This window comes from Halichoerus grypus, chromosome 13, assembly GCF_964656455.1.
Source record: "Halichoerus grypus chromosome 13, mHalGry1.hap1.1, whole genome shotgun sequence".
NCBI lineage: Eukaryota > Metazoa > Chordata > Mammalia > Carnivora > Phocidae > Halichoerus > Halichoerus grypus.
In genome coordinates this window covers 10605233-10618727 of record NC_135724.1, presented here as the reverse complement: position 1 = coordinate 10618727, position 13495 = coordinate 10605233, and the positions used below count along the sequence as shown (strand labels likewise).

Genomic DNA, 13495 nt, shown 5'->3' with positions numbered 1-13495 from the left:
CTTTAAAAGCATAATAAAATAAAAAACTGTTCTACAATAATTTGAGACTTTGTAATAACTCTGTCTCATCTCTAAGTTCCTTTGCTCCCTAAATCATAAATCACAGGTTCTCATTTCAATTACTTAATGAAGCAATAACTAACTGGCTACACAAAATAATTATATGTATTTCTGATTTGATTTTGTATTCTTCTGCAAAGTAAATATTGAAAATATATCTACCTTTTTTAATATAACTATTCCTTCTTGTGTCTCATTATGAGTAATTATGTCAAATGTTTGTGAATCATCTTCAATGCTGTAATCCATTTCTGCATTCTCTCCAATATCATTATCATATGCCATGATTTTTCCTATTGAAGTCCCAGCGGGTGCAGATTCAGAAACAGTCAAGCGGTATAAACCTTTAAAAACAAAATTCAAGATATTTCACACAAATAATAAACATAAGAAATTTCCAATTTTAGCACCCTATTTTTGTGGACTATGGGAAAACCCATACTCTCACTTTCTACCAGTTACTTTTTCTAAATCAGTATCTATCTATCTATCTATCTATCTATCTATCATCTATCTATCTATCATCTATCTATCTATCTCTTCTTCTTTATTTTTGTGATCTGTATTTTGTATTTCCCTAATATCCTAGTTGAGCATCTATTAATGTCTCTCAAATATAACTTAGGGAGTCTTAGCACCAGTACATATAATTCCCAAATTTCTATTCATATGTATACTTTGTTGATATTTTTGGATTTTTTTATTATATCATTCAACCATCCCAATTAAACTTGATAAAAATAGTTTTCAATTTCACTCAAGCATTCTCTGATATCTAAAGTTACTCGTAAATGTAAGTGTGGATTAGAGATGGGAGAGAATAAAGCAAACAAGTGAGCTCTAAGGGTAATAGTTTGATTTTTAGATTCTGAGCCTGAGTGCGTTGGCCATAGTGGAAATGAGGGGGAAAAAAAAAAAAAAGTGGATCCACAGGAGTTAGTGAGTGGATGAAGTAGGAAAACCATGAGCTTCTCAGATGACCCCATTGTTTTGTTCACGTGAAAACAATGGCAGTTATATTTGAAATACATAGATGTAAGTAAAAATAATCAAGCTTTGTTTCCTTTATTTTTCAGAAGTAACTTGCATAAAACTGATAAAGAGTTAGCTATTTGTAAATTGTTATTTGTGGTTTATGTTAAAATGTAGGAAATAATCATATATATCAATATTCTAAAGAATGAAACTTGGGGGCCTGGATGGCTCATTTAGTTAAGCATTTGAATTCGGCTCAGGTCCTGATCTTAGGGTACTGGGATTGAGCCCCACCTAGAGTTCCATGTCCGGCTCCCTGCTCAGCGAGGAGCCTGCTTCTCCCTCTGCCTCTGCCCTTCCCCACGTTCATGGTCTCTCTCTCTCTCTCTCAGATAAATTAAATCTTTAAAAGAAAAAGTGAAACTTTGTAGAATTTAGAAAAGGAGCACATAATAAAATTTTTCCTTAAAGAGATTACTGATAGAATATGGCAAGTCACTTCACAGATTGCCTTGTGAGATGTCCTCTCCTTTTTAACATGGGAGAAATGTTACTTAAAAGTTGCCAATATTTTTACTATTTTCAGGAAGTAACAGCTTAACTCTGCTGCAAAGTGGTTTTTTTTGTTTTGTTTTGTTTTTTCATTGTGGGAAAATGTATACTTGAGAAAACAGAATTTCAGGAAGTGGGAAGAGCAAGCCAAAAGGCCACAAAACTAGTGGCTGAAGTTTTCCAGCGACAGAGAGTAGGTCAATTGCCTGGTGTTGGTTTGTCCATGAACAAGGAGTATAATGCTAGTACATGATCTCCTAGAGGTAATGGAACAGGACTGGATGATGGCAAATTATTTAGGACAATGGAGGTTATATTAAGGCCTGTGACTTTTTCTCTGAATGACATGGTAAGACATTTAAGTGATATGATCTGACCTGCATTACAACAAGATCACTGAAGTTGTGTTGGAAGTCGATCAGAGGAGAACAAAAGCAGAGAGACTAGATGGGAGCCTATGGCAGTAATGGAGACAAATTAAGAGGGTAGCATGATCCAAGGTTGCAAATAAAATTGGTGAGAAATGTTCAGATTATGGATATTTTTAAAAGGTAGAGCCAACAGTATCTGCAGAGGACTAAATTTTGGATATGAGAGAAAGAACAGAGGGGAAGCTGACTTCAAAATCTTTAAACAAAGTAAGTTTCTATTATCAGGAGAGATTGTGTGTGTGTGTGTGTGTGTGTATGTGTGTGTGTGTGTGTGTGTGTACTCACAGAATACTGAAAATCAGGGACTAGCAGGAATTGTGCAGAATTGATCATCGATTCAGTCTGAGTTAGAAATTAGAATTGACCTAGATTTGACCCAGTGTAATCCAAGTTGAATTGTTTGAATTGAACTGAATTTGAATTGAATGGGTGAGATTTTGCCCTGAGCAATGTGAAGACTGGATTTGGTAGTCTTTGAAATGGGAAAAGCTGCAAAAAGAAGAGGTTTGGAGGAGGAGGCAGGCATGATCAAGAACTGAAATATATGTCAAGTTTAAATGTATATAACATATAAATGAAGATATTGAGTAGACAGTTGGATATCCACATGTGGGGTTCATTGGAGAGGCTCATACTGGGGGTATATATCTGGGAGTTGTCAGCGTAGAGGTGGCATTTAAAGTCTTGTGGCCAGATGAGAACATCAAGGAGTGAATGCAAAAGGAAGAGAAATGAGGTCCTAAGGCTTGATAGCAGAAATACACCAAAGTTTACAGTATATAGAGGTGAAGACAAAGGAAGACTATTAAAAAGTGACCAGTGAGATAGACAATAAAGTACATGAGAATGGAGTAATCCTGTCAAATCCTGCTGAAAAATCACACTATATTAGGACTGAGACTCATACTATATTAGGACTGAGATTTAGTTGCACATAGATTGATAGAATTGACCAGATCAGTTTGGTCAAGTAGCGTGGATGAAACTGAACTGGAGTGGGCTCCAAAGAGTTTAAAAGACAGTAAATAGGTTGATGAGTTTGACAACACTTTAAAAATTCTTTTCTCTAAAAGAAAAGAAAATGAAGCATGGTTAGCTAGATATGGAAGTGGAGTCAATAATGTATTTATTTTATTCTGTTTTTAAGATGAAAACAACAACCACATGTTTTGAATGTTAATAGTCATTAACAGGCAGTGTGGATACCCTTGATTGAGAGGTGAGGGGAGGTTGTACATATCAGAGGAGATATGTATTAAATATTTAAAATGAGAGGAGGATAATGGGATTACAATAAGGGAAAGCAGTTTGAACAAGAGTAAGGAGGTCAGCATGCTTCTGTTCTGGAAGAATAGTCAATACACATATTTTCACATAATTATGGTGTGGGATGGAAATAGAGAAGACTATTTTAAAGAGTGAGGTAACTTTATGGTGCTAGAATCATGTTCACCCACACTCAAATTTGAAAGTAGTAATGCTATCATCTTACATGAGGGGTCTGGGTAGCTATAAGAATTTTAGAAAGTATTTTAAATATTCTAACTTACTCAGATATTTATCAATGTATACATATATATACATTGTTATTTATAATTATAGATTGTTTATTAATGTTCATAGACATATAGTTATATATTATATGCACACATTGTTATATAATTATATATGTACACTGAAGTATATATATATGTGTGTATATATATGTATATATATATATATATATATATAAAACAATGTTGAAGTTGAGAAAAATGAAAAGAAATAAGGATGGCAGCAGAGCTTCAAGGACATTCTTGTCTCAACAAACATTCCTTGGGGTTACTGCCTTCGTGAGTCCTCAACTTATTATTCACCTTCATCTGAATAAAACATAGACTAGATTTATTCAATATATTCACCTGCTACTTTTCTACATTTAGTATCTGGCAGTCATTTTATGAAGTCCTGGGTATTTCAGATTTAATTACACATCACCTTCTTGTCGTTAGGAGACACACTTTGTAGAGATAATACATTTTATAACATGAAGATGAAGGTCACAAACTGCTGCCTTGTTGCCTAAATTCCATCCAAAGAGGAGCTGTTTCATTGACTCATAAAGAAATGAGGACATGTGGCTTAAATTGTACAAGCTGCAATGATGTAGGATGAATAAGTTTAAAAATCCCGTGTACAGCTTAGTGACTATAGTTAATAATACTATATTGTATAATGGGAATTTACTGAGAGAACATCTCAGGTGCTCTCACCACACACACACCCCCACACAAGGTAACCATGTGAGGAGATGGATATGTTAGTTAGTTTGACTGTAGTGATGATTCTGCTATGTATATGATATCAAAACATCATGTTGTATACCTTAAATATATACCATTTTTATTTTTTAAAAAATGGCCACATTAACCTGAAAAATTTAAAATTTGACAATAGCACAGAAATAAACATCCAGATTTCTAATATTTCTTGAAAAGTCAGAAGATCTGATAACTCTGGGCCTGCCACAAATTAGCTGAACTGAATCCCGTCTGCATCATTTAGGGGTGTGTGTGTGTGTGTGTGTGTGTGTGAAACAGAGAGAGAGAGATCTACTTTTCTCTTTGATACATGCTTATATATTCCTCCTATCATGATAATTGCTCATGATTTCTAAAATTGCTTGTAAATGTATTTCTGTAGCTAAGACAGAATCCTCTGAGGGGGGAGGGGAATCCTAAGAAAAAAAATAATTTCTCCTAAGACTTTCACAAGAAATTCCTTCTGAAGCACACCAAGTGATTTAACTTGTATTTACAACTCAAATTATCAGAGCAGTTGGGGCCTATTCATGCTACAAAAGTAAAAGATACCCACACATATATGGCCAGTTAATTTATGATAAAGGAGCCAAAAATATGCAATAGGAAAATGTCAGTTTCTTTTTTTTATAAAGATTTTATTTATTTATTTGACAGAGAGAGACACACTGAGAGAGGGAATACAAGCAGGAGGAGTGGGAGAGGGAGAAGCAGGCTTCCCGCTGAGCAGGGAGCCCAATGCGGGGCTCGATCCCAGGACCCTGGGATCATGACCTGAGCTGAAGGCAGAGGCTTAACGACTGAGCCACCCAGGTGCCCCAAAATGTCAGTTTCTTTAATAAATGGTGTTGAAAAAATTGGACAACCAAATGCAAAAGAATGCAACAGAGCCATTGTCTTAACCATATACAAAAATTAACTCAAAATGGATTAAAGACTTGAACTAAGACCTGAAACCATAAAATTCTTAGAAGAAAACACAGGCAGTTAGCTCCTTGACCTAGATGTTGGTGATTTTTTTTTTTTTAATCTGACACCAAAAACAAAAGCAACAAAAGAAAAAATGAGTGGACCATATCAAACTAAAAAGCTTCTGCACAGCAAAGGAAACTATCAAAAGAATGAAAAGGCAACTTACTGAATGGGAGGAAATATTTGCTAATCATATATCTGATAAGGGACTAATAGCCAAAATATATAGGAACTCATAGAACTCAGTATCAAATAATAATAATAATGGGCAGAAGATCTGAATAGACATTTTTCCAAAGAAGGCACATAGACGGCTAACAGGTACATGAGACAATGCTCTGCATCATTAATCATCAGGGAAATGAGAATCAAAACCACAATGAAATATTACCTCACACCTGTTGGAATGGCTATTACTCAAATACCAGAAATAACAAGTGTTGGTGAGGACGTGTAGAAAAGGGAACCCTTGTGCACTGTTAGTGAGAATGTAAATTGGGGCAGCCACTATGGAGAGCAGTATGGTGGTTTTTTGAAAAATTAAATGTAGAACTACCTTAGGATCCAGCAATTGCACTTCTGGGTATCCATCCGAAGAAAATGAAAACACCTATTAGAAAAGATATCTGCACTCCCATGTTCATTGCATTATTATTCACAATAGCCAAAATACGGAAACAACCTGACTGTCCATCAGTGGATGAATGGATAAAGAAGTTATGATACACACACACACACACAAATATTACTTGGCCATAAAAAAGAATGAAATCTTGTCATTTGCAAGAACATGGATAGACCTCAAGGGCATTAGGCTAAGTGAAATAAGTCAAAAAAGACAAAGACCATATGATCTCTCTTATATGTGAAATATTATATATATATTTTTTTATATATATAAATCATAGGTGAATACAGAAATAGGTGAATTGTGTTTATTTCTGTTTTTAGTTTTAATATATTGGATAAAAATAAAATTAAAATTAAAAAATAAAATATTATCATTTCAAATCATTACTGTGGTAGGTAGAAAAATGAATCTCCCAAAATATATGTGTTCTAATCCCCCAGAACCTATGAACATATTACACAAAGTGGCAAATGGGAATTAAGGTTGCAGGTGGAATTCATATTGCTAATTAGCTGATCTTGAGAGGCGGAGATTGTCTTGGTTCATCCAAGCGGGCCTGGTCTAATCACATCAGTCCTTAAAAGTGAAGAAGAGGCAAAAGTGTGGGTCAGAGAGATGACAGTGTGTGTAGGATCTGACCCCTTTTGCTATGTTTCAGGTGCTTGAGTTATATCCAAGAATCAGAAAGACACCTTAAGGAGCTAATAGTGTCCTTCAGCTGACAGCCATCAAGGAAACAGAGACCTTAGTCCTACAAACATAAAGAACTGAATTTTGCCAACAACCAAATCCAAAGAAATGGGTTCTCCCCTGGATCCTTGGGAAGGGAACACAGCCCTGCAGACACCTTGAACTTAATCTGGTGGCACCTGTAACAGATTTCATTAAGGTAATAATTTGTTTAAGACATGAAGTTTGTGGAAATTATTACAGAAGCAATTAAAAGAAAACACATTACTCTTTCATTTGTATTTGACTTTTCACACTAATAAAAATTATCACGCAGAATAATTAAAAATTATTTTATATAATTCTAGTGCTGTTGCAGTGCTTTAGATGTAAACGCTAACACCTGCTTATATTTGACATACGTACAATTAATGTTATAATGAAAATTCAAGATTTTTTCTACTTACGTTCCTTAAATATAGGTTTATTGTCGTTCACATCAGAAAGTTTAATTAATACACTTGTTGTTCCAGAGAGTGCCCCGGGCAGACCAATCATATCTTTGGCTTGAATAATTACCCAATACTCATCTTGCAGTTCTCTATCCATTTTAGAAGATATTCTTATGACTCCTTTAAAAATGTAATAAAACTTCAATTATTATTTCATTATTACCACGGTATCCTCCTAGTTAATTTCTTAAGAATTCAATCATATAATCATTCTTTTGCCACATTTTAAACCACTACAACGTGCTAGACACTGCCTTGAAGAAAAAATAATAATAATAATAAACACCAACTCTGCCTGGAGTTTAGAATAGTCACCAAATACTAAGAACACTAGTAGACCCTTAATAAAATAACTATGTTAATAAAATCTGCAGGTAGAAAACAGGGATATCTTATTTTTACCTCAAATTAATTTCTGCTGTCTTCTCTGACATAGTATTAGTGTGTTACAATTAACTTTTCCCTTAAATTTGAAGGAAGTTAATTATGAATAAATGTATAAATTACAACAACAAATTTATGGAAAAAATATTGTGCACCTGTGATGTTAAAGTCTATTTCAAGTCATAATTTGTGAAAAAAGGTTTGTTTTTGACCAAGTTATTCATAATCTACCAATAGAGATAAATATATACTCAGATTTTCAAATTCATGATGGACCATAATAAATGTAATAAATATCAACTTTCTATAAAATTATTTAGGGAAAAAGTAATTATCACTGAAAAAAAAGAAAACTAGGAAAAATTTCAGGTGGTGCATAGGACAAGGGGATGCTGGCCTAAAGATTTTGGGAACACTAACACAAAGAAAGAGAATGGCCAGTCCTCAAATATGTCTGGGGAAAAGTGTACATTAAAAAATTGTGAGACCTGTAAAAACAAAAAAGGATAAATTGGACCATATTGTGACAGCATTTTAATTGTGGACTAAAGTGTTTTACAAGTATAATCTTTTATATGAATCACTATAGAAAACAGTGAATGTATTAAACGGACACTGCAAGTATCTCCCTATGTTTGACTCTGGAGAGAATTGGGTATGAAGGTGTATCTCATGTGGTTTTAGTTTGCATTTTCATGATGACTACTGAGGTTAATCATTTTTAATATGCTTGCAGGCTTTTTGTATATCAAATTTTAGTCAATTGTTTTAAATGTCTTTCAGCGTATTTTTAAATTGGGTTTTCTTTTTCCTATTGATCTGTTGTAATCTTTACATATGTTTTATACCTTACACACAAATGATTTGTGGTATAGATTTGGAAAATTCAATTTCTGAAAGTTAGAAAAATCAGCTAAAAGCCTAAAAAGAATTAAATGTTTAAAAGTACAACCAATTTATTTATTGAAACATCAGGTCTACAGTACGACATGTTTATAAGCAGAAGATTTTTGCTCTGACATTTGCCTACTTCGAATCCTGTTGAATTGCACTTTATTTCATTCAGAAATACCTGTTGTTGGCTCAATGGAGAAATATGGTTGGCCTTGTAGTAAACTGTAGAGGAGACGAGCATTATTGCCACTTGAAGGATCATCGGCATCATTTGCTGTCACTTGGATGACTAATGTTCCTGAAGAAAATATAAATAGTAACAAGAAATTAAGACTGTGGTATTATTGAACAATGTGGTATTATTGAACAATGCATTCAGTTCTATACAGCATTATTTCTTTAGCAAGCAAGATGATGATATACAATGAAAGACGAGCCCTCCTTATTCAGAATTATAAAACTAGTATCATTCTGTATAAAAAAGAGAATATAGCCTCATGCAACATAGCCCTAATTCCTATATGCAATGTAGAATTTTAAACATGTAGATCTGTGCCACAATGAACTATAACTCTTAAACGATCCATTACCAGATCCATTCAGGATCTTTCAAAGGTGTATTATTAGTGGAAGAATGAAAAGGGAATTGGAAGCAGTTTACTTTAAAAATCATATTGTGACCTGTAACTCAAAAAAGTCACAGAATGTTGATAAAATATTAATAAAAATTATTGAAATGTGCTTGAGTTAGTATCAAGTTGAGGAAGTGCATAATTATCTTCCCTGTTTAATTCCCTTCTATAAAATACTTACTTACTTTGAAGAATTCTTTTTTTTTAAAGTACAAAGCAAAATCTACCAGATATTGATAGTGTTCTCATTGAAATTCAGTAACAATCAATAAAACACAATGTAAGTATTTGTACATTTAAACTCCATTCTTTTTTTTTTTTTTTTAAAGATTTTATTTATTTATTTGACAGAGAGAGAGACACAGTGAGAGAGGGAACACAAGCAGGGGGAGTGGGAGAGGGAGAAGCAGGTTTCCCGCGGAGCAGGGAGCCCAATGCGGGGCTCGATCCCAGGACCTGGAATCATGACCTGAGCCGAAGGCAGACGCTTAACGACTGAGCCACCCAGGCACCCCTTAAACTCCATTCTTAAATCAAACATATTTCTTTAAAAATATTGAGCTTTTTAATCATCTTTATGTAAATATAGAATAGCATTATGGGTCTTGTTGGAAATCTGCATTTATTGAAATATTATGTTCTGTGTCAATAAGATGGCAACATGAACAACACAGAATCAAATAGCTTATGTGATTTCGCTTATCACAAGATATCACTTATATGTGGAATCTAGAAAAGTTGAGCTCATAGAAACAGGGTAAACTGCTGGTTAACAGGGATTTAGGGTGGGTTAATTGAGTAAATGTTGATCAAAGCCTAGAAAACTGCAGTTAGAAAATGAGTAAGTTCTGGAGAGCTAATGCACAGCATGGTAATTATAGTCAACAATATTATATTGTATATTTCAAAGTTGCTAAGAGACTTGATCTTAATGGTCTTCCCCCTCCACACACACAAAAGATAATTATATGATGTGATGAAGATGCTAGCTAATCCAAGGTGGTAACTATATATTGCAATATATAAATGTATCAAATCAATATATAGTAGACCTTAAACTTACACAATGTATATGTCGAATATATCTCAATAAAATAATAAATAAATCAATAAATAATCAGCAAATAATAAAAGGCATTTCTGTAGTAATTGTAAACAGTTATTCCAAGAAAAGGATTCTTAGGGACCATCAATTCAGTTTGTATTGGGCAAGAATTGTTCTTTTAACTACCCTATGTGCACACCTCCATTTACTTTTTCTACATTTCCTCTCTATGTGTCCATTTAATTTCTTTCTAGGAGTGTCCCATCCCTAGATTCCAGAACTAGACTACCTGTTTAGTCTAGCTTCAGGAGCAATAGTCAAAATCATCTTATGGTTAGTTGTTGACTATTAAGACTTTAGACTATACAAATGAGTACCAGGAAGATCATGAAAATGCACTGACTCACAGATCACCCCGTACTTCGTTTATAGAAAAACAAGTTACAAAGTTAGGGTTTTTTTCCCCATTTTTTTTCAAGCACATTTTAAATTGATGCTTCATTTACTTCTAAGCAGAACATACCTCTTCAATGTTCTAATGTATCACTCCCTTGCTCTCTACTAAATGGAAAACGTAATATATTAATGAATCACATAAAATAATTTCTCCGAGTGTGTGGAAAATCCAAACAAACTCTTAGAAATTAAGTGGATAAAAACAATATTATAAATATTATAAATATTCACAATAACTTTCTAATGTGAATTTATTAGGAAGTTAAATTTCTGGGGAAATATTTATTATTCTCTCTTATAAGATTTATAGCTGTTTTAAATCAACAGTACCAAATCTATGGAATTGAGATAATTCTACAATGTTCAATGGCACCCAGTGCTTGATAATGAACATTCATTAACTACTAGTGATTTACTCCTTATATTTGTTTGTGTGTGTATATGTGTGAGACCGTGCATATACATGTCTATCCTATTTTAAGTTACCATCAAAGTATATAAAATAAATTAAGATGATAAAAATATGCAACAGAATTTCAAAAAAATCATTACATATAGTTTAATTCTTATGATTTATAAATTATTGGTTGTAAAATTCAGACAGAACTTAGCAATGTTTAAGTCTTATATCACTCTAATTATATAACTTTCTTTTATTTACTTTATCTGTTTCCTGCTTTTTTTTATTGACATCACAATTCATTAAATACAACTTAAGCAACTTTAAACCCTCTTAGATATTTTCTAAACGGTTTTTCTAAAAAAAATCAAAAGACATAAGCCTATATATTTTTCTAGCCAGTAATTTAAATACTACAGAAATCTTCAAGATATAGTCAAGTAACATAAACTGTAATAATAAATAAACATCAGAGTAGCCGAGAAATACAAAAACCTTTGATATGATTTTTTTTTATGTTTTCCATTTATGTTTTCCTTGTCATTTGTAAAAGAATCTATCTGTACATTCACTCGCAGTTAGGAATTAGCTATATATTATACACAAAATTGAAACAAAAAATCACTATAAGACCAATAATGTGTCCTTCAATGAAAAAAATCAGTAACTGTTCACAGTCCCCTTCCCCCCTTCTCCTATTACCAGTTAAATATAAGTAAAGGGACACTTCATGGTTGAAACAAATAAATGTTTAATTGCTACTCATTGTTATACAAACATATGTAACTCTTCCTTTATTTGTCAGTAAACTCAGAGCGGTACTATTCACATTTGAATAAAAATGATTAGCACGGGGAAGGGGAAAATGAAGGGGGGGAAATAGGAGGGGGAGAAGAACCATGAGAGACTATGGACTCTGAGAAACAAACTGAGGGTTCTAGAGGGGGGGGGCGATGGGTTAGCCTGGTGATGGGTATTAAAGAGAGCACGTATTGAATGGAGCACTGGGTGTTATACGCAAACAATGAATCATGGAACACTACATCAAAAACTAATGATGTATGGTGATTAACATAACATAATAATAAAAAAATGAATAGCACGGGGATGTTCTTTTCAAGTACAGTAGCCTTTCTAGGCTTACATAATCACTGTTTTTATGACATGATCTTTGTTTACTGTAAGAATCACTTTGAACAGTTTTATGGGAACTGTGGCTCCAACCTCCTGGTCATCCCATTCCCTAACAATACCTGCCCATCACTATAAATTGAAGCTGATTCTAAAATATTGTGGGCATTATTCTACATAAGAACATAATTTATGCAGGCCCGTCTCAAGCATACTTGTGGAACTATTTTTAAATGTTTATTTTCATAGGAGAAGTCATTTTGAATTTTTGATGACTAAAATTCAATGATGTTTTAACATTAGAAAATGAACCAATATAATTTGTGGCACTAATGGCTTAAAAAAGAAAAATGTAAAGCAAAAATTCTCATTAGATATATAAAACACATCGGAAAATATTCCATTTCTATTTTCAATAAAACCTCAGAAAATTAGGGAAAAAGGCAGTTTTCTAAATTTGATAAAGGGCATTTTTAAACTTTGACAGCAATCATATTTAATTGTGAAGAGTTAGAACTTTTCCTTCTGAAGTAGTTAAAAAGCAAGAAGTTTATTATCATTGCTATGTTTTAAAGCATTGTATTGAACCTCCTAGACAATGCAATGAGGCGATGCCATGTATACCAAAATGAATGGTTAAAGATGATGTTGATGACGGACAAAAATCCATATATGATGGATGGATGGATGGATAGATGATAGATAGATAGATAGATACTGGAAACATTTTTTTAAATTACAATAATTATTCAAAGGCAACAGTATTTTTGTTAGAAAATCAAGCAGAATATACCTAAAAAAAAAGTTTACAGGAGAATATTAAATTACTAAATTAGAAAGGTCACAGGAATAAAAAATAAACAAAACTCCATTTTTATGTATACCAGAAATATATATTTATAAAATATTTCAACTAAATGCATAACATATATAACAAATAAAAATATCCAGGAATATATAAACAAAAATTTTTAAAGATCTCTACAAAGAAACTAAAGAGAAATTAATGATCAAAAAGGAACAAAAATACTGGGTTTATGAATTTGATGACTACATAGAAATATCAACAAATAGATCCACAGTGTAAATGCTATCCTAATCAAAATCCTAGCAAGTTGTATTACTGGATAAATTAAAAAGATGATTATGAAATATGTATGGAAATGCAAAGAACCAAGCATGGCCAAGACGATTTTGATGAACAACATCTGGAGGACTTGCACTAACAGACATCAAGGCTTAGGACACAACCACAGCAATAAAGACAATATAGTGTTAGTCCCTGGAGCAACAAAAGATGATAAAACTGACTAGAGATTCAGAACCGAAATCATACGTATGTGGGGAACTCATTCATGCAATGGTGGCATAGTTGAGAATTGGAGAATCATTTCAGTAAATGCTGCAGGGTCAACTGGATATCTCCATCCATCTACACATCTGTCCATTGG

The 13495-nt window shown here is 33.0% G+C and overlaps 1 protein-coding gene across 2 annotated transcripts in view; it reads right to left on the bottom strand.

Moving 5' to 3' along the window:
• Positions 1-13495, bottom strand: part of CDH19 (cadherin 19) — a 105399-nt gene that overhangs the window by 47648 nt on the left and 44256 nt on the right. For both annotated transcript variants that reach the window (XM_078060186.1, XM_078060187.1), the window contains exons 4-6: positions 8559-8678; positions 7058-7222; positions 223-404 (exon numbers count right to left, since the gene is read on the bottom strand). In XM_078060186.1, coding sequence (XP_077916312.1) covers positions 223-404; positions 7058-7222; positions 8559-8678 — 467 coding nt within the window. The remainder of the gene's footprint in view (positions 1-222; positions 405-7057; positions 7223-8558; positions 8679-13495) is intronic.